This window comes from Dermacentor variabilis, unplaced genomic scaffold, assembly GCF_050947875.1.
Source record: "Dermacentor variabilis isolate Ectoservices unplaced genomic scaffold, ASM5094787v1 scaffold_13, whole genome shotgun sequence".
In the NCBI taxonomy this organism is placed as follows: domain Eukaryota; kingdom Metazoa; phylum Arthropoda; class Arachnida; order Ixodida; family Ixodidae; genus Dermacentor; species Dermacentor variabilis.
Genome location: NW_027460291.1, coordinates 36305977 through 36331656, shown reverse-complemented (window position 1 = coordinate 36331656; position 25680 = coordinate 36305977). Strand labels below are relative to the sequence as shown.

At 43.7% G+C, this 25680-nt stretch overlaps 1 protein-coding gene across 2 annotated transcripts in view; it reads left to right on the top strand.

The window, feature by feature from the left end:
- LOC142566760 (tRNA (34-2'-O)-methyltransferase regulator WDR6) overlaps nt 1-25680 on the top strand; it is a 247736-nt gene that overhangs the window by 220394 nt on the left and 1662 nt on the right. For both annotated transcript variants that reach the window (XM_075677651.1, XM_075677650.1), the window contains one exon: nt 14451-14601. In XM_075677651.1, the coding sequence (XP_075533766.1) occupies nt 14451-14601 (151 nt within the window). The remainder of the gene's footprint in view (nt 1-14450; nt 14602-25680) is intronic.

The following is a 25680-nucleotide window of genomic DNA, read 5'->3' as shown; positions in this document are numbered from 1 at the left end:
AATATGCTTGTGTTCAAATTAAAGCACATTACGAGTTCATTTTGCTAGATCTTGTGCTTTGTTAGTGCTTATTGATGTTATCTTTAAGCTGTGCTGGTACAAAAAGGGAAAAGCAATGATACATTCTGGGCTTTCGTTTTTTTGTAAAAGCATGTTCTTATGAACATGCTCATGCTGCAAGCAGCTTGTTCCTATTTACAATATTGTAACACCATTTCTGTGAATTTCCTAATATACATTGACCCTGTGGTAGTTTGTGTTGAACTAATAGAATTGGTTTATATATACGTTTTATAATGTATTCTGTTGTTCTTTGGGATAATACTGAATCATGCTTTTGTTAAAAGTGGGCTCCTTCTGTGATGTTTATAGTATTATGACAACCTTTAATTTTTTTCTGTTACGAACTATGCTAACATTTTTATTGAAGTCAGAGGCTTAACTTTTGCTTGCCTATGCAAATAATATATTCTTGTACTTGTATTGTTCATGGTTCTTATGACAACTGTATAAACCAGTGGAAACGTCTAACTGAATTTCGTGCATCTGGTGTGTGCTTTCTTGGAAACCCTACACGTGCTCCAAACACAGACACAGCTGCTCCAAAAGTAGATTTTGCCTGCTCCAATGGCTGCTCTAAAACACTGAAGGCCATTCCCACCACTGCAAGTGTCGCGCCAGTTTCGGCGTGTATTTGCTGCCGTCGTACCTGCAACACTAGGGAGACGTCGTTCAAAGTCGTCGCTCGCATGGAGTGTAGGCAACGAACAAACGCGACAGCCTTCTCCATCACCTCACTTGTCACCGTCGCATGCAAGATTGCTTGCATGGGGTTTATACTTAAATATTATTTGTGCTGCAGCTCCCTGAAAATGCATATAGTATGCAGATTTGCTGTATACACATGCATGCAAGCAAGCAGAAGGAAGGCCTTAAAAGCATCTTTAAGTGCCCCCACACTTGAAGCTGTCATTGCCCTTTACATGTTACCCCTAAAGAAAAACACTAAACTAAACTAAACTATAAAAAGGGACACATCATAGTGGGCACAGGCAGGTGAGTTTCTCTGTTTGTATTACGGTGGTTACAAGCTTAATTTAGTCATGTAATGGTAAAAGCATCAGCAGAAGCTGCATAGACATAAAATACTGGAAGAAAACTTTTATCCATAAATAACTATAAATAGTAAGTCTTATGTATATGTACAGTTATTTGTTGTTAAATGTTATTGGCATCATTGCAGCCTAAAAGCAGCTGGATGTATTAAACCAGTACATTGTTCTGTACTGGTGTTGATATAACGACTTATGTATGAGGTTTGCATGCAGTCATGCAGTATACCTACTGTAGTTTGCTTTTTGCTGTTGCCATGGACCTTGTTATTTCCGGGTTCATGTGTCAAGGAAAGGGTGCAGTCTTTACGAAGAATCTTGCTTGTGGCGATAGTGGGAATGTGTCTGTAGGAGAAAACCACTTATTGCGCTTTTGCCAATGCCCTTGAAGGCATCATCTTTAGTGCACTGCAGGAAAGTTAATCTGCTTCAAGTAACAGTGTCATGAGTCATTTACTCGTTGAAATGGCATCCCATTTACTGCTTTTCATTCTCATTTGTATGCAACATCAGACTCCTTAAAATTACTAGTTAATGTGCATGTACAGTAGAACCTCGTTGATACGATCCCGTTACATACGATTTCCCAGTGCCAACATATGTGATCGAGAACACAAAAAATGATCTTATAGAGTTTCTCTTATATCTTACCGGCTCATGCGTTCCCAGAAAACAAGATTTTTCGGCACCGTTTAGTACATCGCCAAACTGCAGTCATATGATACGTTTTCTGGTTTCTAGATCCGATATAAGCAAAAAAATGCACGAGGCACGTGTAATCGAAAATAGTATATAGCTGCTCACTGCAACAGCTTGACTGCAATACTCACCCGCTCGTCTTGCGTGAAAATAAAGGCATGCACTCAGTTTCTTATTCCTGTACCGGCAAAACTTCTCTGGGGTCATCGCACGCCACATTCACAGCTATCGCCACTAACTTTATTGCAATAAGCATTTTTACCTGTCTGTTTTACAGCACGTGGTGATGTTGGAAGCACACTGCACACATTTAATAGGCGATAACCCAAACACAGCGCCGTTCCCTGCTGCAGGTGGGGCGAATTGAGCACAATGTTTTGAGAGCATCCAGTGTCGCCTACAAGCTCGATTTCGTTTCGGTTTCCCGTGGCCATCTTAAAACACTATGCAATAGGAAAACAACAAAACGTGTCTCCGGCTGCTGAAGCCACACCAGCTCAACATGGGTCAGCATCTCGTGCCTTGTACACAACGATTCACATAACGGTTTGCATTTTGTAGAAGTCAACTGCAGTTGGAGTGTGAAATTTTTTAGTTGTTCGGATGGTACATTTTCTCGGCTAGTACATTTTTTCTCACCTTTTTTTCCTAAACACATGAACTAGGTTCTAAATATTCTGTCTACGTGTTCCTTTTCGTATTTCTATTGTATCATTACTGTCACACCATTTTCCCCCCAAAATTGTGCATTACAATCAGGTACAAAACCAAATCCATGTTCATCGTTGGCAGCAGCTGTCAGAGCGAACATCATCCCCACTGTCATCACAAGCTGACAACATAATATGTGTGTGCTTTCACTAGGTTGGTAGCAATGACACCACTTTTATTATGAAATTTTATTGAAAAAAAAACTATTTTACATTAAAACTGGTGGCAGCAGAAATGTGTCATGCATTTCTAGCATTCTAGAGGACTTGTCTGCATCACTGGATGAACTTGTGAAGCGGTTGCTTAAGGCAACAGCCACCATGCTGTTTGCAATGGTTGCAAGTCCCAGGTAAAAAAAAAAGAAAGAAAACCATTGAGTTCAATTGGGTTTTTCAATGGTACCCAATTGCTGCCAATTGAACATCATTGGAGGTCCAGTTGGCTCAATTGACCATCATCAGAGGTCCAATTGGATGTCAGTGGAGGTCCGATTGGGTCTGATTGGAGATCACTGCAGCTCCAATTGGACATCATTGGGGCTTGATATGCCGGTTGGTCCCAGTTGGAAGTCACTGCATGTGTAATCTCTTGAAAGAACTAAATAGTTGATAAAAATAATTGCATAAATATGTTGTCAGTCTTAAAAGACTTTTTATTTTGGTGTGGTGGATGGGGAAGGGGAGCATTTTTCTTCCTTTTGTACCCAATGTTACAAAGGATCAGTGGTAACCACACCGTTATCAGGAGATCGCGGTTCGGTGGCACTTCATTTACATGTTGCCAATTGCTCATAACGTTTTACGATGACCTTTTACCTTTCAAACATGCTTTCTTTCTTTTGCTTGAGTGACATAGATGGCATAATTTTCATCTATGTGTCTTGTGTGGCTGATGCACAGTCGTAATTTCAAAGCCATGATGTCTGAGACCTTCGCAGAATGGTGGCACATTCCGCAGTAGTTTCCGAATTTTATGTTTCCGGCCAACTAGAATGCTCTGCTCTCTTGTGCAGAATACAGTCATATCCCACTAGTAGTAAAATACAGTTAAACCTCGATATAACGAACTTCAATATAATGAAATTCTTGATATAACAAAATATTCAAATTTTCATAACATCTTGTCTTAGAACGCCATGTATTTAGAACCTCAATATCACAAAATGTGTTTGTAGGCGATTTCAATATGATGAAATTTTGCTTCCGCAGCAAAGGAATGCCGAGGCAATAACTGGAAACTTCTGCGGACGCAGTTGGCCATATGATCGAATTACAAGCGGTTGTTTGCAAACACCTCCCAAATCAAGAGCAACCGCCAAAGTGGAGCCGCATCATGATCCATGTGAAGAACAAGTGTGATAAGGTCCTATCGTGCCCCGCGCACTTTGTGCTTTAGGTGCGAGTGAAAGTGTGTGAGGGTGAGAAAAATGGCTTGCTTCACGAGTGCCACCTCCCTGAGTGAGCCAGGGTAAGAAGGGGGAGGGGAGCGAGCGAGCTCACGAGAACGCGATCAAGTGCAAACGAGGGGCATGGGTAAGTTAGCATGCAACACTAGTTCTGGCGCGCGTCTTGGCCGTGACTGCGCATGGCTGTAGGTGTGACTGAACGCACACGCAGCCACGAACCCTGCTTTAGAGGTAATCTGTCGCGTGTGCAAAAAGTGGGCACGCTGAGAAGGCTTGGCATCATGTAAGCTGTTTTCCAGCACGTTTAGTATTGAAGGTTGCATAATCTCGAGTTTCAGTGACCCGATGGAGCAAGAGGCAGATGAAACATTCGCTCCCTGCTGCCGGCACTTTTCATGATAGCGTTGTCCCAGTGTGAACTAGGGTGGTTGCTTGGGCTAGTTGGTAATTCATGATCAAAAATAACGTACAGCGCGAAGGACAAGGACAGCGACAGACGACATACACAGCGCTGACTTCCAACAATATTGTATTACGTTGCCACATCGTGTGTATATATACAAGAAGAGGCATGCGCAGAAAATGTACGACAGTCACATGGGGTGTTCTAACAGCAAGTCATTGAACTAAGAACATGGTTACCTGAAAAAATAAAAAATATAAAAAAATATGGGCATTACGATTTCTATCTGTTTAGATACGAGACTTCAGCAGGGGTCAGCGCGATTGAGGGCGCACTAACGCAAATACTACCAAGTTTTCTGATGAAATCAGCTTCCACAATTTCCCTGGTGAGCTGAGAGCTGTGTCTCGCTAAAACTTCAGTATCTTTGAAGGGAAATTGTGGAAGCTGATTTCATCAGAAAACTTGGTAGTATTTGCGTTAGTGCGCCCTCAATCGCGCTGACCCCTGCTGAAGTCTCGTATCTAAACAGATAGAAATCGTAATGCCCATATTTTTTATATTTTTATATTTATTATTTTTTATTTTTTCAGGTAACCATGGTTCTTAGTTCAATGACTTGCTGTTAGAACACCCCATGTGACTGTCGTACATTTTCTGCGCATGCCTCTTCTTGTATATATACACACGATGTGGCAACGCAATACAATATTGTTGGAAGTCAGCGCTGTGTATGTCGTCTGTCGCTGTCCTTGTCCTTCGCGCTGTATGTTATTTTTTTTGTCCCAGTGTGGACAATGGTATCAGTCATGGGGGCGGAGCACACACGAAAGCATGGCTGGCTTCGCTTGATTTGTGCCGCCGATGTGAAGGTATCGTCAACATGGCATGAAACCGTATCATTCATCACAGACTCCTAAATTCATCAGGATGAATTGTTTTCCCATTTGCTCTTTTCTATTGCCCGGTAATTCGGAAAATTCTGCGACCCCTTTCTGTGTAAGAAAAACCCATCGGCAACAGTACTTATTTGCATAAAATGTCGAATTTCAACACAATGAAATTTTGATATAATGAAGCAAATGACCGATTTTACCTATTTCATTATACAGTGGAACCCACTTACAACAATATTCAAGTGCCATGAAAATTCCATTGTTATAACCAATAATTGTTATAACCGGGTTGCATGAGAAAAAGATCAAAATGAGGGATGGCATAGCTGTTCCGAGAAAACTATAATGGTTGGGAGGTCCGTTCTCCCCACCACCTTCCTCTATCTGGCTTCTGATTGTGCTGACTCATTTACCTAACTGTTTAACTCTTCTTCCTGCACACTCCGATCTCGTGTTGTTAACAAGCAGTGGCTGTCGGCATTCAAGAATGGCACTGCTACAACAACTGCAAAGAGGGGTCACGGGTGGCAAGTAACACACAAACGGCAGCATCTCAGCTTGAGCAATCCAAAATAAATGCTGGGATGTGATCGCCACAAGCATCTCACCATGTACTTCCCACTGGCTTGCACGAGAAAACCGCATGTCCGTCAGCCTTGCTTGCTTTACGCGAAGCTTGCCGACATCTTTCTCCAAGGTATCCAGGTGCTCCACATAGTGAAGCGGAAGGTCCCTCGCGAAAACAAGCCCATGAGGGACTGAATCATCTACAGGAATTCCTATGGGAACAGTGTTGAGGCAGCCTGCCCTACCGCATGAGTGCTGCCGTCATGGCCGTCACTGTCGCTATCCGATGCAAGAACGTTCACAACGATCATTTCATCGCTTAAAAATCACTTCGTTCCCAAATGTATAGCAGTGCGCTTTCTTTTCACTGGCAACATCGTGCATTGCCGATGTTCAGCGGGCGGATCAGCCATGTTCCATTTCGGCGGCAAGTCAAATCAAGCTGAGAAATAACGTGACCACGAGCAACTTAATCCATTAGCAGAATTGCGCAAAATGAGATCCAGAGAATAAACCCAACTTCGAGGGCTTAATGGGCCAAGTGAGCACTCTGTCAGTGCAGTTGGCGCAGTCCATTCGTGTTTCGGAGGGTGGCGCGGCGCAGAGCTATGGGTGTAGCCCATTCGTGTTCGGAGGTGTGGAAGGGTGACGGGAGAGATACCCATGAGGCCGGCTTGCATCTCTCACGGGGAGAAGCGTGCGGAGGCAGTTGGGGTGGTGGGCGATCGGGCAGCTGCTCGCATTTCACTTTTTCTTTTTTCTTTTCAAGGATTTCGCATTCCATTACCTTTCGGCATGGACACCCAGCAGCCAGACTTCATCGTTATAACTGATAATGCGATAATGTGGCATGGGGACATTGTGGTAAGTGGGTTATTTTCCCATAGAAAACATGCAGAAGTTAACGGTGCAGCAGCTTTTTATTGTTATACCCAATATATTGTTAAAACTGGTATCGTTATAAGTGGGTTCGACTGTATCGAGGTTTAACTGTATATCACAAGCTTTCGAATAAAAAATTGTGGCTGCGTTTGCAGTTCCAAAATTACAGGTGATCGGAACTGGGCACCGTTTTGAAATGCTATGCAATGCCGCATTTCGTTCTTGACATCTATGTTTCTAACGGAAGTTTGCAGCTAGGTGTGGGAATGCACTGGGAACAAAAATGACACTGAAGTCTGGTTTTCAGACCAAAGTGCTGTGGAATTGTAACTGCTGATGCCAGCTTCAGTGCGGTTAATTTTTGAGCATTTTTAAGGGTGAGTCTATATAATGAACTATGATATAATGACCACTTTTCACGGAACTGTCGAGTTCCTTATAACAACTGTATTTGAATAGAGAAAAACTCCTGTGAATTTGAACTCCCAAAACCATGCAATGGTTTTTACGAACAAGATCTCTCAATGCCATGCACCACTTTTCGTACACACCCGATCCAAAAGATGAGGGTTCGATGTGTCACTCGCTATTGGGATGTTGCTTGCCGTAAAAGTGACGAGAAAAGGCACGCGAGAAGCCAAGACCAAACTGAACCATGGGCAAGTAGAGCAATGCGCGACCCCCTTTCCCATCCAACTTAAATGGAGCAGGAAGGAGCCCCCAGCACGGGCTTGATCTTGTTCCTGCATGTTCACCTTCCCCCTCCCCAACCACTCCCTTTTAGTTTGTACCTGATCACATTACCACGCACACTCACCTACTCCCCTCCTTCTAGTGCGTGCTCCATCACGTCATCTTCAACATAGGGCACGCAGGAGCACGGCGTGCGTCAGGCCACCATCCTTCTTGGCTCACACTCGCACGTTTTCCCTCGCAACCACAGCAAACAGTACGTGAGGCGCAATCTTATTACACTTGGGCTTTATGTGAAACCTAGGTTTCTACCAGCACATGTCGCATGCTGATGGAGGAAAGATACAAGACTTTTTTAATGTGAGCGCAGTGATGGCTTTGCTTTTGCATGCTGTACTGCACATTTGATTGGGTGCTATATTTAGGGGCTCTACTTAGTAGTTTGAACAAGTTTCCGGTCTCCTTGGAGTTCGAATTAGCAAAATTCTACTGTATATTTTTTTCCTATTGAGTGTGCTACTTTTTGTGGCTTTGAAAATTTTGTATGCATTAGATTTTGCTGCTCATAGTTTCTTTTTTTTTTCACTTTAAGCTCATAAAGGGGAGGTGTGCATTTTAAATCAGGTAAATGCAGTAGTACTTCATCAGCTGAGCAAATGGCCTTTATTGTGAGCACTGCAAGTGACCTGAAATGTGAGGGCACATACATATTTTGCATTTACCTAGCACAGTATTTGGAAGAGCAGGGAGCAGTGACTCATTTCCTTATTAAAATTGGAACTAAAAGCCATATTGAATATCGGAAATACAGACAGTGAAAGCTTTATTGAAATTTCTGTATGACATGGGGGGGGGGGGACACTGAATGTTGGTTTAAGATACTACGATGTCATGTGCTTTTTTTTTTTTTTCATCTATCCCTCCTTGCTGTCATTCATCACTCCTTTGCTTTTCTTCGCCACTGCAGAAGTAGCAAGAGCATCTCCAGCTCAGGCTCATAAACTTTTTTTTTTCTGTAAACTAATTCTCTCTCTTCTCACATGCTCAAGAGTACTTTCATGGCTATGAAATTGTATGGTGCATTCCTGCTGCAAGCATCTGCAAGCAAAACATTGGTTTGCCTTCCTGACGGGGACACTTCAGTTTTCGATAAAACACTTTGATGCTCTGCATTTTACAAGTTGTACTGCATGAAGTATGAATGCCCTTCTCAAACAAGCTTTTTGGAGAAAGTTCACCATTCATTTTTATTTGCTTTCCTCTTGTTATTGCCCCAAAGAGTGAGGTCCACATGCAATTTCATTTCAGATCCGTCTTTTGTTCCTTGTTCAGCCTTAAGGGGCCTCAAACAACAGTGAACTCAAAAATGTGTTATACTAATAGTGTTGGCAACTGTGTGCTAGCCTACAATGAACATAGAGCCTCACAATCATCATCATGATCATCATAAGCCTGGTTACGCCCACTGCCGGGCAAAGGCCTCTCCCATACTTCTCCAGCTGCCGCGGTCATGTACTAATTGTGGCCATGTTGTCCCTGCAAACTTCTGAATCTCATCCACCCACCTAACTTTCTGCCGCCACCTGCTACACTTCCCCACTTTTAGGATCCAGTCCGTAAGCCTTAATGACCACCGGTTATCTTCCCTCCTCATTATATGTCCTGCCAATGCCGATTTCGTTTTCTTGATTTCAACAAAAGAGCAGATTGGGTGAGGGAACAAACGCGAGTTTGTTCCCTCACCCAATCTGCTCTTTTATCCCTTAATGTCACACCCATCACTCTTCTTTCCATAGCTCATTGCGTCGTCCTCAATTTAAGCAGAACCCTTTTCGTAAGCCTCCAGGTTTCTGCCTCGTAGGTGAGTACTGGTAAGACACAGCTGTTATACACTTTTCGTTTGAGGGATAATGGCAACCTGCTGTTCATGATCTGAGAATGCCTACCAAACACAACCCAGCCCATTCTTATTCTTTAGATTATTTCAGTCTCATGATCCGGATCAGCTATCACTACCTGCCCTAAGTAGATGTATTCCCTTACCACTTCCAGTGCCTCACTACCTATCGTAAACTGCTGTTCTCTTCCGAGATTGCTAAACATTGCTTTAGTTTTCTGCAGATTAATTTTTAAACCCACTCTTCTGGTTTGCCTGTCCAGGTCAGTGAGCATGCATTGCAATTGGTCCCCTGAGTTACTAAGCAAGGCAATATCATCAGCGAATCACAAGTTACTAAAGTATTCTGCATTAACTCTTGTCCCCAATTCTTCCCAATCCAGGTCTCTGAATACCTCTTGTAAACACGCTGTGAATAGCATTGGAGAGATCGTATCTCCCTGCCTGACGCCTTTGTTTATTGGGATTTTGTTGCTTTCTTTATGTAGGACTATGGTGGCTGTGGAGCCACTATAGATAGATATCTTTCAGTATTTTTACATACGGCTCGTCGACACTCTGATTCCGTAATGCCTGCATGACTGCTGAGGTTTCGATTGAATCAAACGCTTTCTTGTAATCAATGAAAGCTTTATTTAAGGGTTGGTTATATTCCGCACATTTCTCTATCACCTGACTGATAGTGTGAATATGGTCTATTGTTGAGTAGCCTTTACGAAATCCTGCCTAGTCCTTTGGCTGACAGAAGTCTAAGGTGTTCCTGATTCTATTTGTGATTACCTTAGTAAATACTTTGTAGGCAACGGGCAGTAAGCTGATCGGTCTATAATTTTTCAAGTTTTTGGTGTTCCCTTTCTTATGGATTAGGATTATGTTAGCGTTCTTCCAAGATTCCGGTACGCTCGAGGTCATGAGGCATTGCGTATATAGGGTGGCCAGTTTTTCTAGAACAATCTGACCACCATCCTTCAACAAATCTGCTGTTACCTGATCCTCCCCAGCTGCCTTCCCCCTTTGCATAGATCCCAAGGCTTTCTTTACTTCTTCCGGCGTTTCTTGTGGGATTTCAAATTCCTCTAGACTATTCTCTTGCATTATCGTCATGGGTGCCACTGAGCCTCACACTACACCCTCACAAATTTTTTGATAAGATGCCATAAGAGCAAAGCTACAAGGATTTGATGAACGACCATATGGCTGCCACGCTTTCTCACTCATCTTCGCTACCGGGACAACGGGCGCTCTTCTCCTCCCCGCCATGTACTTCCTTAGTAGACAACTGGACGCTATGTCAGCACCAAGCTTCATGTTGGCGCTCTTCTTTGAAAGCATTGTTTATTCCAGTTACCACAGCTCTGCACTATTGAGCTACTCGCTGTTGCCACAGAGCTGGGCCTTGCTTCTGCACGAAACAGAAACCAAGACACGGTCATGGCTTGAACACACAATGCAAAACATAGTATAGTAGCTGAAACCGATTTGTTGTGTATGACAGGCAAGCAGCATAAATGTGGAAGAGCATTCGTGTGACTGCATGGAAAAAGCATACTAGCAAACTGATCCAAACTGACGTCCCTCGTACAGTTAAGCCTCAATATAACGAACTTCAGTATAAAGAAATTCTCGATATAACGAAGTATTCAACTTTTCATAACGTTTTGTCCATAGAACACCATGCAATTACAACCTCAATATAACGAAGTGTGTTTGCAGTTTCAATATAATGAAATTTCACTTCTGCAGCAAAGGAATGCCGAGGCAATAAATGGGAATTTCCATGGACAGAAATGGTCAAATGATTGAATTACAAGCAGCTGCTTGCAAATGCACCTCTCAAATCGCTCGGGGCATGACAACAGTGACCGCTGAGGTGAAGCCGCGTCATGTTCCGTATCACTTTGTGCTTTAGGTGCGAGCGAAAGCGTGCGAGGGTGAGAAAGAAAGATGTGGCTCCACGCCTGGGTGCCGCCTTCCCGTTCAAGCAAAGGGAAATAGGGGGAGGGGAGCAAGCTCGCGGTAACGCAATCAAGCGCATGCGAGGGATGTGGTGGAGGGGGGGGTAAATTGGCACACGTCGTGATTTCTGGAGCATGTCTCAGCCGTGGCTGTAAGCACAGCTGAGCACATACGCAGCTGCACACCCTGCTTTAGAAGTGCCATATTTATTCGAATCTAAGCCGATAGTTTTTTCCAAATACAGTGAAACCTCGTTAAACAATGGTTGGTCAGAGCTCAGAAAAAGTATGTACTAAACGGTAGTACTGCTTAACCGAAATAGCATGAGATTGCCCACTTACCTGCCTGTCTGGAGAAATCTACATAATGCCAGCTCAGAAATAAAATGTTTAGCTTACAAGGCACTCGTACGGCCAATCATGAAGTACACAAAGGTGGTGTGGGATCCGTATACAAAAAGTAATTGCAGTAAGCTAGATAGAATACAAAGACTGGCTTCACATTTCATATATAACAAATACCAGTATTTGCACTTGCCAACTCAACTTTGTAAACTAGCGCACCTTCAACCACTAGAACAAAGAACAGAGTATGAAAGGATTAAATTACTCTTTCTAATAATTAAAGGTCAAATAAAAATTGACAGATCAAAGTACAGAGAAATAAAAACTGAAGAAACATCAAGACACCGGAATAGCATGTACATTCCTCCTCCGGGACACCACAACGATTGCTTTAAGTACAGTTTTTTTCCGCGGGCGATCAATGAGTGGAACAGGCTGCCGAATTCCACTGTTTCATCTGAATGTGTACCTTCTTTTGTAAAAAAACTAGATGACTTAGTGTTTAAAGATGTATAGTGTATTTTATGCATTGTTTGCTGTGCTTCAGTGTAAAGAGCTTTGGCTATCCTTTGTCAATCATTGTTATATGTTTACAGTTGTTTGTATAAGGAGGGCTTATATTTGAGTATGTATGCTCCTGTCCACCCCTGTTATAGCCCAAATCAGGCTGACAGTATAATAAAATGAAAATGAAAAAAATGAAATAAAGAAACGGAACTCGGAGAGAGTGCGATGAAAGGGGAAAAAACATGCAGTATTCATTTACTTCGCGCGACAAACGTGTTATTATTTTCATTTGATGCCGCGGCGGCCTAGAAGCGACGACAGCAGCCTCAAACTTGCTGAAGCTGTGAGCCAGCTTTGCAGCCAGCCCCTTTTTCTCGGCAAACACTCGCATAACAGATTCCGTGTTGGCGTTGCATATTCTCTGTGCACAGATGTAGTATTTTTGCAGAAGTCGGGGGCACCTTTTCATTGTGGGATGCTGTTCTCGTCGTGACGATTGCATTCATGAGGCTGGCGTAACGCGCAGATTCTGCCACTATCGGGCCTGAATTGCCCATGCTGTCGCTTTTCGTGTCGTCCTTATCACTGTTGCTAGGCGACACTTTGGCAACGATGGCGAAACAGAGGCAACGATGACCTCGTAGCTGACATGTCTTCGCGGTCGCAGCAGCGCTGCCGAACAACTTCTCATTCCAAATGCCACACACTGTAGTCAACAGTAGACCCATATCGCATGCCAGTGCCAACTTTTCTTGTCACGTTTGATGGCATGAATGATGCCTAATTTTTCTTATATGCTAAGCACCTGGCGTCTTTTTTATCTGACCTTCGGCATGACGTGAGCTCTCGCTGGTTCTTTATTCTATGCCACAACGCCCTCTGGCAACGGCGCCGAAATGATGTTGATGTGGCTTCACACGCAAACGCGCAGTGCGCTTGGAGGCCGTTGTGCTAATCTCTGAGGCTTGTTGTTCTGCCGCGCCGCTCGATGGAGACGACGCACAGCCGTGTTTGCGCGACGAAAAGTGGAAATGCTACATGTTAACCGATATGTACGCAATAAGCTGGTACGGTTTATATGGATACAAAACACATTATGCTCAATGGCCGCTGAGTCAGGGATTTGATTTTACTACTTTTAAAACGAAAATGCGGTTTAAGCGGGTATGGTTTAGCGAGGTTTTACTGTAATCATATACAAAACCTTAGGGTAGCTTAGATTTTAGGATATAAAAAGCGCACTTGTTCGTAACTGAAAATGATAAATATGGTCCATAGCTAGCGCCATATAGAAAAATCAGTATCACAACCGCTACTAGCCGGGCCAGTAGCCAACTGAAGTATACGAGCGGTGTTGTCACTTTTATCTGTGTTGTATCGGAGCTGGTTCTATGGTATCAGCATGCAGCATGGAGTTATCGTAATGGCACACTATAGTGCCGCTTTCAAACGAAAAGTTATGCTAGCCGCAGAGGCATAGTAAGTTGTTTCTTCCTTCTACTAAATATGTATATGTACTTTTAAAAAGCAAATCTGTGTAACTAGAGAGGCTGATGACTTGTCACATTGGTCTGGTTCCATGTGTGCATATCCATCTCTGACTGCATTACTGCTGCTGCTGCTATGGGATGAGTCAGTAACGCTTCTGCCATGGCTGTTATTTAAAACATTTGCTGGAGCTTGAGCTAATGAATTTGCTGTTGCAGAACCCCCTGAAAGAAACCATTGAAGCCTTATAGCTTTTTGTTTACTGTGGCCGTAAACAGTTCTGTGCAGTCTTCCAGCCAACAGAGTGCTTAATGCCATGAAGTCTAAGAACTCAGACCCCTTGGGATCATTCATGGTTGAGGCTGGCTGGCTGGCTTGCCTCTCCAGGCTGCTACATGTACTAATATCCTCACAAAGGTACAAGTACATAAGTTGAATGCCACAATTTATTCTCCTAGCCACATCTTTCTCTACATCTGTCCTCATTGTCTTTGAATACTTGGTTCCTTGTATTCAAAAAGTCTTCAGACAAGTCCTCAGAAGAACTGTGTCATTGCTTTCATATGCTTTTTGGCTCATTGGCAGTTGGGAGACCGAATTGTAATTAACTTTAATAATGGAAGTGGCCATGGCTTATGTGACTAGGTATAAAATATTGTAGTGGTGTGTAGCACAATGGGGGGGGACTAAATGCATATTCTCTTTCATACAAAAAATAAGATTTTCCACAGGCGGCCTTCATGTGACTGCCCAAATATGGAAGCATAGGTGGTCCTTTTCACAGCCTTGTAATAAGGGGCACATACTTATAAAACGCTATTATGCTGGAACCAGGCCACTTTGATGGAATTAATTTTTGCATTTCAAATTGCTATTCATTGTTAATGCAGGCACAAAGTTTTTAGCATCACGAGGGAACTGGCTGGTGTCAACTGGCGTAGACCAGCGGCTTCGTCTCTGGCAACGGGTTGCCGGTTCCTTGCAGGAGCACTGCAGTCGCTTCTCCTGTATACCTGACATTGCTGCCTTCACGTGCTGGAGGCAAGAGCATTTACTTTTTTTACTTTTGTAGTTGGGGCTATGCTTGGTGATTGTAACTTTGATGTCTCTGTATCATTTCTTTATTGACTTATTTATTGCCTTCTGGTCATCTACGTGCCATAGTTAGCAGAAGAGGTCATATCAACCACGTTCCTATTTCTAGACAGCATTTCCCCTTGGCACTTGCAGTTTATTGGATCTACATTTTAGCAGTGGTACTGTCTGACACCCTTAAGGCTCGCTTTATGTAGATACATGCAGGGGGTTCTGTTGCAAGTATGCATGCATATGGCTTATTTAATTTTCTATTGGTGGCATGGTCAACAGACAATGCATCAGTGCTGTTTTTACTTCTTCACTGGTCAGCTGGTGTGCTGGTGACCCTAAGCCACATGCCCGTTCACTCAATCAGAATATCACCTTATGCATTAGTACACTCTTAAATAAAATTGCACCGTTTGGGTCGTATCTTGCCACACAACAATAATCGTCACCTCTCTTGTCCGCATTTCTTTAACGCTGCGAGTCTGGTACGTCCACGTCGCGAATGATATGCGCATTATCAGCATGACAGAGCATTCTCAACAGGAAAGTAGCGGGCGCGGCGTTTTCTAGAAACACAAGCAAGACAGATGACAGTTATTCTTGTGTGGCAAATATACACCCCAAAAGTGTACTCTATATGGAAGTAGTAGAGAGGACACAGGTACTGTGATGGTTCCATTAATAAAGGAGGCCTGCCCTTAACTTTCAGCGCTTTCATGGTTTTGTTCTCTACTGAGAATTTTTTTTGTCTACTTTCTCTGTGCTCTCCTTGATTTTAACAGTTGTTCACGTATTTGAAGCTTACTTTGCTTGAAGTAAGCTACAAATTTAAGCTGGAATTCAAGTGAGTGAAGTAAGGAATTAATTCTTTTTTCCCGATTCTTCCGAATACTAGAGCATACCTTGTAATGAGCCACATGGTGGCTCAGTGGCTATGGCACTCTGCTGCTGAGCATGTGGTCATGTATTTGATTCCCGGTTGCGGCGGATGCATTTCAATGACAGCAGAATGCAAAAATACTCAGAGATTTAAGGGGGTATGCAGGGCATAAAGGTCACGTTTTGAACTGACATGCCAAATTTAACAAAATCTTTGCAAGAGAGTGTCTTCTTGTCGTTAGAACATGTAGCAAATTTGATTAGCCTAGCACAAAAAGAATTGTTATGCAAGTACCATTTAGCAAATGAGTGTGTTACCTTTTGGAAAATTATCATTTTAAAAATGATAAAGTTACATAAAATTTTTCGGAATGAATATCTTCTGGATGTCCTGTATTACAAGAGCGGGACTGCTGCTTGCAATTTTATGCCTTCTTCTGAAGGAACCGCATCAGTTGAAAACTAAGTACGTTTTTTTTGTTGCTACAGCGATTCATAAATGTATATCTTTTTTTTTCGACAGAGGCAATTGAGGAATTCAGGATGTCCATAGTCTTGTTCCTCGCAAATTCTCAGCTTAGAAACAAACCTAAAAACAGTTATCGCCTTTTCAATTTTGAAACAATAGCTTTCCAAAAGTGGAAATTGTCCATAAAATGCCCAATGAAAAAAATTGGTTCAGAGATCTCAAAACATGCCAAAACACACACAACTGCCATGTAAAAAAGTGCATTTTCTTCTCTTCTATTGGGCAAACTTGGTGAGGAGGTTCTTTATATTGCCACATGGTATGGACAGCAAGGGAACTGAAGAAGAGGAGAACGAGGGTCGTCTCAGCTTCGCGCGTCGATGCTTACCTTTCGTGAAGTGCAAACGCCTGCATCCTCATTCGGCATGTATACTACAGCAGGGTATACGCGACAATATGCTTAGAAATCCAAAACACACAAAGTTAGAAAATGCGTATTTCTGGCAAAAATTGCGATTTTAGCCCCCATCCCATGTCACCATGTTCGACCATGTCAAAGTAATGGAATAGTTAGGTTCCCGAGACCCCCCTGTCACGTGTTTGATAGTAGAATTAGTTTGCAAATTCCAAAATAATTTTAAATAAGCAAAAAAGCGCAAAAACAAAACCGAAACCTGATCAAGCAGCTGGGCGAACCACTTCGTGTGATGTCATGAGTGTCTCCACCAGGGAAGGTGCGCCAGGCATGCCGGTCTCGCCTGCTGACAGCGAAGAGCAGACGCTCGGCTGAATCGTGACCGCGCCGGATCTTTGGGTGAAGATGTCAGCCGCACCACCTCTTCGGATCTGTCAAATACTGGCAGATATGATTCTGACGAATTGGATAGCCATGAATCGCTGTTAGCATTCGACCCGCCATCACGAGAGTATGTATCACAAGATACATAGCGCCTATGCACTACATATGCTGCAAAATGAAGATCAAGGGTAGCCCAAACCACTTATATTATATGTGCTGCTTGCTATTTTAGGTGTTTTACCCCTTCTCAGGGAAATGCTTCACATGCTCACTGTAAGATGTGGGGCATTTGTATCTCGCAAAAACGCCACTGACTCTCCAAGCACCGAATGGTGCATTTGTTTACATCGGCCACTCATCGTTCGCTTGAGATATAATACTAGCCGCTCATCATTGACATCAAATAATGTTAGAACATATCAAAACAGGCAGGTTTTGTGCATGTGAGCACCATTTCATCACTCTGAATCGTGCTGAAATGAGCGACCACGCACCTACGGAAACAGCGAGCGGGAGACCGTAGTACGGGAGCGTTATGCTGCCTACTTATTATATTCGTATTCTCTTCATGCACACAATATGTTCCGTAAAGTGGACATAGATGTGAATTTTGTGCGTGTGATCGTTCATTTAGAGAACGCATAGTTTTCTCATGGGAACACCGATGCCAATATAGACACCGTTGGCAGCTGAACGAGGCGGTTGTTTACGCTGCTGTATCGAGGAGCCTACGCTTATTTCCCATTTGGGATACGAGGCAAGCAGTGTACCTCGGAAGCTAAATAATGAGTCGGCATGACAATAGGTAAAAATACACCCATCTTCGTAGTCACATTTAATTTAGGGAAGTGCCGGTGAGTACGGCGGGCTGCAACGTACCAATGTTGATACTGCTCCGTGTTGTTGCTTCTCGCTTTTTATGTGTGCACTGTAGAAATGAGAAATGGTTTATTTCAAATCCATATGGGCAAAACTGAACTACACAAGGAGTTTTCTTCATCTTGGTGGCTTAATTAGCTTCTGGTCATTCGCTCAGGTGCGCCAGTAGCAAACGCATGAACTATGTGACTGGGACATATACCTAGGCTTAAACTCAGATGAACGCGATTGGCATCGGCTCGAACTGTGTGTTCGGATGGCGAAGGCTGAAGTTCGTACAGCCAACAACGCAACACCTCTTGCCTCCCATCTCTTGCACGTCTACAGGGAACACAACGTCTCGCAACAGCAAATTCTCCTGCCATACACTAGCTCACGATCATCGAATCCTCGATGCTCTCGTCGCTGTCGTCTGCATTATCCCAGCATGCTCTGCATGAAACATTCCTGACGTTATGCACAATGGGACCTGTAACTGAGGAGGAGGCAAGATAGGGTGTTCGGAGCAATTAATTAAATTCATTTCTAAAAAATCTGCGCGAGTCTCAAACCTGCTTTTTTGAGGACATGACAGAAGTGTTCAGAGGAACATACCTAGCGAATTTCATCGACTTCCGTTCACATTGAACAATCACCAGAGTTGCCCTTTAAGTGAATGTTACAGAATCCCTGGGGGTCAATGTATTGGAATCCCTCCACTACGGTGTCACTTATATCCCCAGTGTTGCATTAGAGTTTAAGGGGTCATTCCGTGCGAAATGTGCCAGAGGGTAGCACTCGACCATCACCGATTTTCATGAGAAGAAACCGTGGCTATTAACGGTATCTTAAGCTCGATATGCACTATATGTCACACAAAAATTTTTTTTATGCTGAGTGAGTGCCATTTTGATTTTGTACTGGAGGGCAGAACATGGTGTAGGAGAAAAGTTTTTCCCAGGATGACCATGAAACGTGTTACACTGTCTTCTAGAAGGATGGGACATTGAAGTTAACTCATTTTAAAGGGTGTTTGTGTTCTTTTTCATGTGTTTGCAGTCGGAGGAAATAGTCCAATATGAGCAATTGGAGATTTCTGATAAAATTGATTATTTATTTTTTATATCTTATAACACCTACATGTTCTTACCCAGAATCCAACTAACCAATTTAAAGTGGTTTGTTACTTGGCACACTTAATATTTGTGAGAAAAAAAATTCTGAAGCTCATAAAGTTTAAGTTGAGCCATGTGTTCATCCCCAATTTGCTCACTGAGGTGGTCCAAAGAAAAATTCAGAGCATAGTGCATTTGATAAGGACACCTTAAAATTTCTTTCAGAAAGTTTAATCGAATTTTTTTGTTTTAAGGGAGAAAAGTAATTTTGAAGTTTGTCAAGTCGCTGTCCTGCATACAATGCAGGACAGCAACTTGACGTATCCAAAGCGGATGGCATCCACTTGAACAGATGTCCCTGTGTTCCCCTATGCGAGGCTCCCCTTACGTGCTTTAGTGTTGAGCGCTAGATCCCAATTCTTTTAGTATGTGTATGAAAGAGCCCCAGTGTCGCTAATGCACTGCAAATGCATGGTGTGTGTCACGCAGTGCAAGGACCTAATACTGAGTCCTTGCGGTTGCTGCTATACACTATATACTAAAACTCTCTATGGAGACATTAAGCCCCATGAATAAATCATATTTTATAATGATTATTTTCTGTCAATTCTGTTTTTTTGTTGGAGTAAATAACATCCTGGTAATTATGGTGTCATTGCAGCTTGAGAGCCAGTAACAGAAGGCACAAAGGATGGAAATTGTTACTAAAGCTGGCAGGTAGCTACTGAAGGAAGCAGTTGCTGCAATTTTTTTAAATTTTAGCTACCAATGAAAAAGAAATTCAGCGGATATAATGCTACATCCATCTAAATCCTGAAGACACAACATACTGTCAATGATCAGGCAAAGCGTGCCTCATATTCCAGTTCCTACATTGCTGCCAAACCTCTAAGTTATAGCAAAGTAACCAAAGCTATTGGGAGCAGTGGAAAACAGTACCCATACTTAGAACATTCATACACCAACCCCGTGTTATCTGTGTAACGCAAAGCATCACGCAAGTCGTTGCCGCACAAGACGCTGATGCGAGCTGAGCTGGTGGCCTCGAGTGGCTCAAGACATGCATTGTCGTTTTCCTGGCTTCGGTGAGCTTCCATTTGCACTCCTCGAATTCGGCCTGGATAGGGCGCAGCTTCTTCGAATGGAGCATTATTGGTGACAAGTTTTGACGTGCCCACTCAACGTTGTGGCACCAGACAGATGCAGACACGCGTAGGGCCGAAGCGACCAGAGACGCACATTGTCGTTTTTCTTTTGGATAGTGTTTTAAAGACTGCAGCGGGAAATATAAACAAAATTGAGCTGGTGGGAAACACCGGAATACAATGCCTACGATGCCGCCAGAGCGATGCATGATGCTCCCTTTACACTGCCTGCAGCAGGGAACGGCGGCACATTTGAGTTTCCACCTATTGAGTAGGCTACCAATGGCACTACGGCCCAGGCACTGTGAAACAGATAAGTGAAAATGTTTATCGCAATAGGATTGGCAGCAGTAGCTGTGAATGTGGCATGCGACAACCTGGGAGTAGATTACTGGAACAAGAAACTTAGTGTGCACAAGCGTTTTCATGTGAGGCGGGTGGGTGAGTGTTGCGGGGAAGCTGCTCTTGATCATACGCACCGCGCCCCTTTTCTTGTTCACATGGGATCTAACAGCTGAAAAACATAGTGTACAATGACAGGTTGGCGATCTACTGAACTTTGGTGTCAAAAGATAGTGTTTTTCGGGAACGTATCAACCGGCACAAAATAGGCGTAACTGTATTGGGTCATTTTTTTTGCGTTCTCGATCGCATATGTTAGAGCTGGCAAATTGTACGTATGGAATTGTATCAACGAGGTTCTCCTGTATTGCACTGCTATGCGCTGCGAATGCAGCTGAGATTTCAAGCCAAGCACTGTGTGCCCCTTTCCTCGAGGGAGCCGTGCTCCCAGCCGCAGAGTCAAGGTCAGACACACAAGTACGCCTACGTAATTTGCATTGCCAAAACGTTACTCAATGCGACTCGGGACATTGAGAATGATTCAAGGCTACAGCAGTTATTTGTTTTGATTTGTTGCTTCACTAGAGTATAAGTTTAGAAAAGTAATAAAACCTACAAACCGAATGTCTGCGATTCTTTGTTTTACTCTTTGTCGTTGGAACAAGGACGTACTTCCGTATTGTGTGCTTGTTCCTACGTCGTGTAGTCGCCCGCGCAGTAACAAAACTATCTGGCATTTTCTACCGAGTACCAGTGTGATCGTGCTCTTTAAACCGCTTACATCTGCTTCAGTGCTTGTGTGGCACTAAATTATCATGCCACTAGTCAGGTGTTCTTGTGCACAGCACACAGAATTGTGCTCTGTGTGCAACAAGACAAATGCAGCAGCTCGCATGAGAAACTGCCTCTGGAGCTGCACCACCCAGCAAAAACGCAGGAGAAAAAAAAGAAGAAGAAGAAGAAGGCGTGTGATGTATAATTCACGCGATCCTCCCACTTCGAGATGGGAGAACGCAGAATTTCGCTTGTGGAGGCTAGACTGGGCAAGGGGAGAGAGTGTCATTGTTGGCAGTAAAGCTCGCCTTCGGAAATCATGGGTTCATGACAATTCAAATATTTCTATCTCTGCTATTAATGAACCAATTTGAAGAATGTTTGTGGTACGTAACTTCCAACATATAATCAAAATTTGCTATGTGGCCCGGTGAGGGGTCCTTTAAGACGAAGCCACAGCTTGGGAGCTCCTACATGGGAACAAAGAAATAATTTTCCTTTGCAGCCACTCTAGGGGATTGTCGCAATTAAAATAAAAACTTGAAATCTTGTGAAGTTAGCCAACAGATCTTTTATTTAGCCTTCAAATTTCCTGAAAAGTTGTTGAACATGTTAAATCAGCTCAGTTATCAAGTTTATAACTCCAACTCAGAAATAAAAATTTTTATTAGAATTATGTAGGCTGCACCTATTAATACATTTAAAGTGAACAAAATGGGTCTATTATAATTTGCTGTAAATATATATTACTTATATGTGAGTAGGACTTTTGCAAAGCCCTTGTAAACATTTTAAAAACTTTATGTAAAGTCTAAATTGTGTAATTATGTGTATGCCCTATGGAATGTTTTGTTGGGACCCTTTAACAATACTGTAAGGTCCTGAGAGCTTATTTTTGTACTCGTGTAGACTTTTCTCTAATTAATTTCAAATGTATCAAATTTTTTGGCTTTAAATGCCCTAACAGGTGCCGTTTACAGAACTGCAATATCTGTTTTCGGTGAAGAGCTATGCATATGTAAGTTTCATGCTTCAGTTATTTTATTTTAAAAATTCCAATTTCCGGGAATCTTCGCAGGAAAATTCTATGGCCATAATCGAAATTCTGCTTCATAGAGTCACTAGAATGCAATTACTTTCTCTCTCAAGTGCAACAAATTTGATTCAGAATGGTCCAGCAGTTGTCTGATAAAGCATTTCTGCATTGTACATGTTCTTGAATAGGGCAATCAGAGTTTGCCCCAAACTAAAGCTACCTCTTTAATACTGGCATTGAAGTTTTATTGTCATTTAAAAAAGTGAAGTGTGGCCTTGATTTTCTCCACTGACCAACTTTTTTTCTCCTAAACAATGAAGTTAAGGTTTGAAAGAATAGTTCCCTAGTGTGAATTGATTTATTGTAGCTTGTGTCCCTTTAAAGGGCCCCTCACCAGGCCACATAGAAAATTTCGGTTATATGCTGGAAGTTGTTTGTGCCCTCTAGGGAGCATTCTACCAAAAGAATTATTCAAATCGGTTCATTAATAGCCAAGATAGAAATATTTCAGTGCCGCGAACCCATGATTTCAGGAGGCGAGCTTCACCACCAACATAGACACCCTCTCCACTTCCCATCTAGCCTCTGTAAGTGAAATTACTTCCCTGCATTCTCCCCTACCAGAGCTCGAGGATCGCATGACGAATATGCCACGGGTCCCGCTTTCTTTCTTTCTTCCCCCCCCCCCTGCTTTTTTACTGCATGGCACACTTCCGCTAACAGTGTCATGCATGAGCTGTTGCATTCGTCTCGTTTCGTGCAGCACAGGATTTTGCGCTCTGTACACAAGAACACCTGACTACAGTCGAACCCCGCTACAACGAACGTCGCTTCAACGAAATTTTCGCTTCAACGAAATATTTCCAATTCCCCGTCAGCTCGCTATACAAAGTAATGGAACAAATTTCTCATCACAACGAACCATTTTTGGGGCGCGTTTCCGCTTCAACGAAATTTTTGCTATGCGAAGCTCGATTTAAAAATATATCTTACAATAAAACAAGCATATCGCCGCCCATCTATGTACTTCCATAGGCCCACGCTGCTTTGTTTCGCTAAACATTCGCTGGACCAAACTAATCCACTCACTGAAACGCACATGATCACCGCCATAGCTTGGTGTTGATGACTATCGGGCTGGCTGCCTTGCGACAAGGCGCGGGGGCAAGCTCCCGTTTTCTTCCAATCCAATTCAGAGCCGCAACCAATCCGTTGCCAAAGGACGCAGCAGCCTGGCAACAGCAGCGCGTTTGCCCTAGTTTTTTTCACTCGTGCTTGTGCTGCTAGTGCGCTGTAATGAATGCGAGCATGGCGACTTCATCTAGAAAGCGGAAGTTCCTCTCGCTTGAAGAGAAGGCACGGATTATCAGCGCGGCATCCAGTGGCAGGAAAAAGGGAGATGTTGCAGCGGACTTCGGCATCTCACAGAGCACGCTGTCAACGATCTTGAAGTCGAAAGACGCGATAGCGCAAGCTCTTTCTTCGGGGACATCCGCGAAGCGGAAAAAGCTGACGCAAGCGGCTCATGAGGACCTTGAGAAGGCTCTGTACACGTGGTTCCTCGACGTGCGCGCAAAGAAGATGCCGGTCAGCGGAAACATGTTGCAGCAAAAGGCACTTGGCTATGCCTGTATGCTGGGCATCAATGATTTCAAAGCCAGCTCAGGGTGGCTGACCCGTTTTAAGGCCAGGCATGAAATCGTCGCTAAAGTGCTGTGTGGGGAGTCGGCCTCATCAGACGCCGACGCTGCATCTGCTTGGGCATCAGCTACTGTGCCGGAATTAATGGAGAAATATGCCACATCAGACATATACAATGCCGATGAAACGGGACTTTTCTTCGAGCTCCTCCCCTCCAAGACGCTTCACATGAAGGGCCAGCCATGCAGCGGAGGGAAGCATAGCAAAAAGCGTGTGACTGTGCTCCTGTGCTGCAACATGGACGGGTCTGACAAGCGCTGCCCACTGGTGATAGGCAAAAGTGCGAAGCCGCGGTGCTTCAAAGGTGGCAAAAGTGCGAAGCCGCGGTGCTTCAAAGGTGGCAAGAGCCTGCCCGTCAAATATGTTGCCAATAAGAAGTCTTGGATGACACGGGCCGTTTTCAAAGAGTGGCTAACCGCTTTCGACCGTGACATGACGGCAAAGAAACGTAAGGTTTGTTTGCTCATCGACAATTGCTCAGCGCATAACGTTGAAGACGTTCAGCTTCAAAGCGTGGAAGTAAGATTCTTCCCGCCGAATTGCACGGCTTTAATCCAGCCGCTGGATCAAGGTATCATCAATAGCGTTAAAAGCGCTTATCGACAGCGACTGATTCAGCGGCTGGTGTTAAACATCGACACCGGTCGGGCAATCGAAGTGGATTTGTACATGGCTGTACAGATGGTCTCAGCAGCGTGGACGGCAACCAGTCGCAGTATCATCTACAACTGTTTTGTGCACGCCGGCTTTCACTCCGATGCTCAACTGGCAGCGAACTCCACGTCGGACGAGGAAGGCTGCAGTACAATTGCTCCACCCTCCACAGAGGCCAATGCGGCATGGGCAGCCCTTCAGGACTCCGGAGATGTGCCGGCCGATGTTCACATCGGCGACTACATCGCTGTTGACAGTGAAGTGCTAGCTCACGAGGAGCTGAGTGACGAAGCTATAATTGAGGGCGTTCGCCACAACGACGCATCATCGGATGATGACAGCGACGCGGAGGACTTAGCGCCACCACCTGCAATAAAAGTGATGGATGCTTTTGATGTGATCCGCAGATTTTTCGGTGCTCACGATGACGACGTCGCGATGCAACTGTTCACCGAGTGCGAAAGCCGCGCCACTGCACTCGTGGCAAAAAAAAAAGAAGCAGAAGAAGCTGACCGACTTCTTTGGAAATAAATGATGTTTTGGGACTATGTGGTCCAACCTGACAGTGTTTTTGGCCTGTTTTCGCCTCAACGAAATTTCGCTTTAACGAAATTTTTCGCGCGCCCCGTCAGTTTCGTTGTAGCGAGGTTCAACTGTAGCAGTATAAGTCAGCGCTACACGAACACTGAGGCAGACACAAGCGGATCACAGAGCATGATTGCGCATGACGGCACGACGTGGGAACAAGCAGACAAAACAAAAGTACATCTCTCATGCTGCGATGCGAAGTAAAATGAAAACACGCAGTCATTCGGTTCGTGTGTTTTATTTCTCTAAAATTTAATTTGTCTATTGAAGCAACAGGTTACTCAAATAACAGATGTTGCCTTGAATAATTCTTGAAGTCACGTGTCACTATGAGCGACGTCACAGCGCAGACATGTACGTAGGCGCACTTGCACATATACGTCAGCCCTCCGGCTTGGAGTGCGGTGCCCGCGAGGAGAAGGGCAAATGGCGTTTGGTTTGAAATTTCAGCTCTTTTCACGGCGCGTAGCGATGTAATACTTAGCAGACACGATTATTAGCATGCATGGTATGCACTGTGCTTGTCAGCTCAGAATGGCCAGACTTGGTGAGCGGCCCTTTAAAGCTATCTGTGAAAAAAAAAAAAAAAAAGAAAACATTTTAAGCACACCACGATAATGTGGTGCGCCTCATGGAATACACATGGTCCTGGAAGCTACTATCAGTAAATTTAA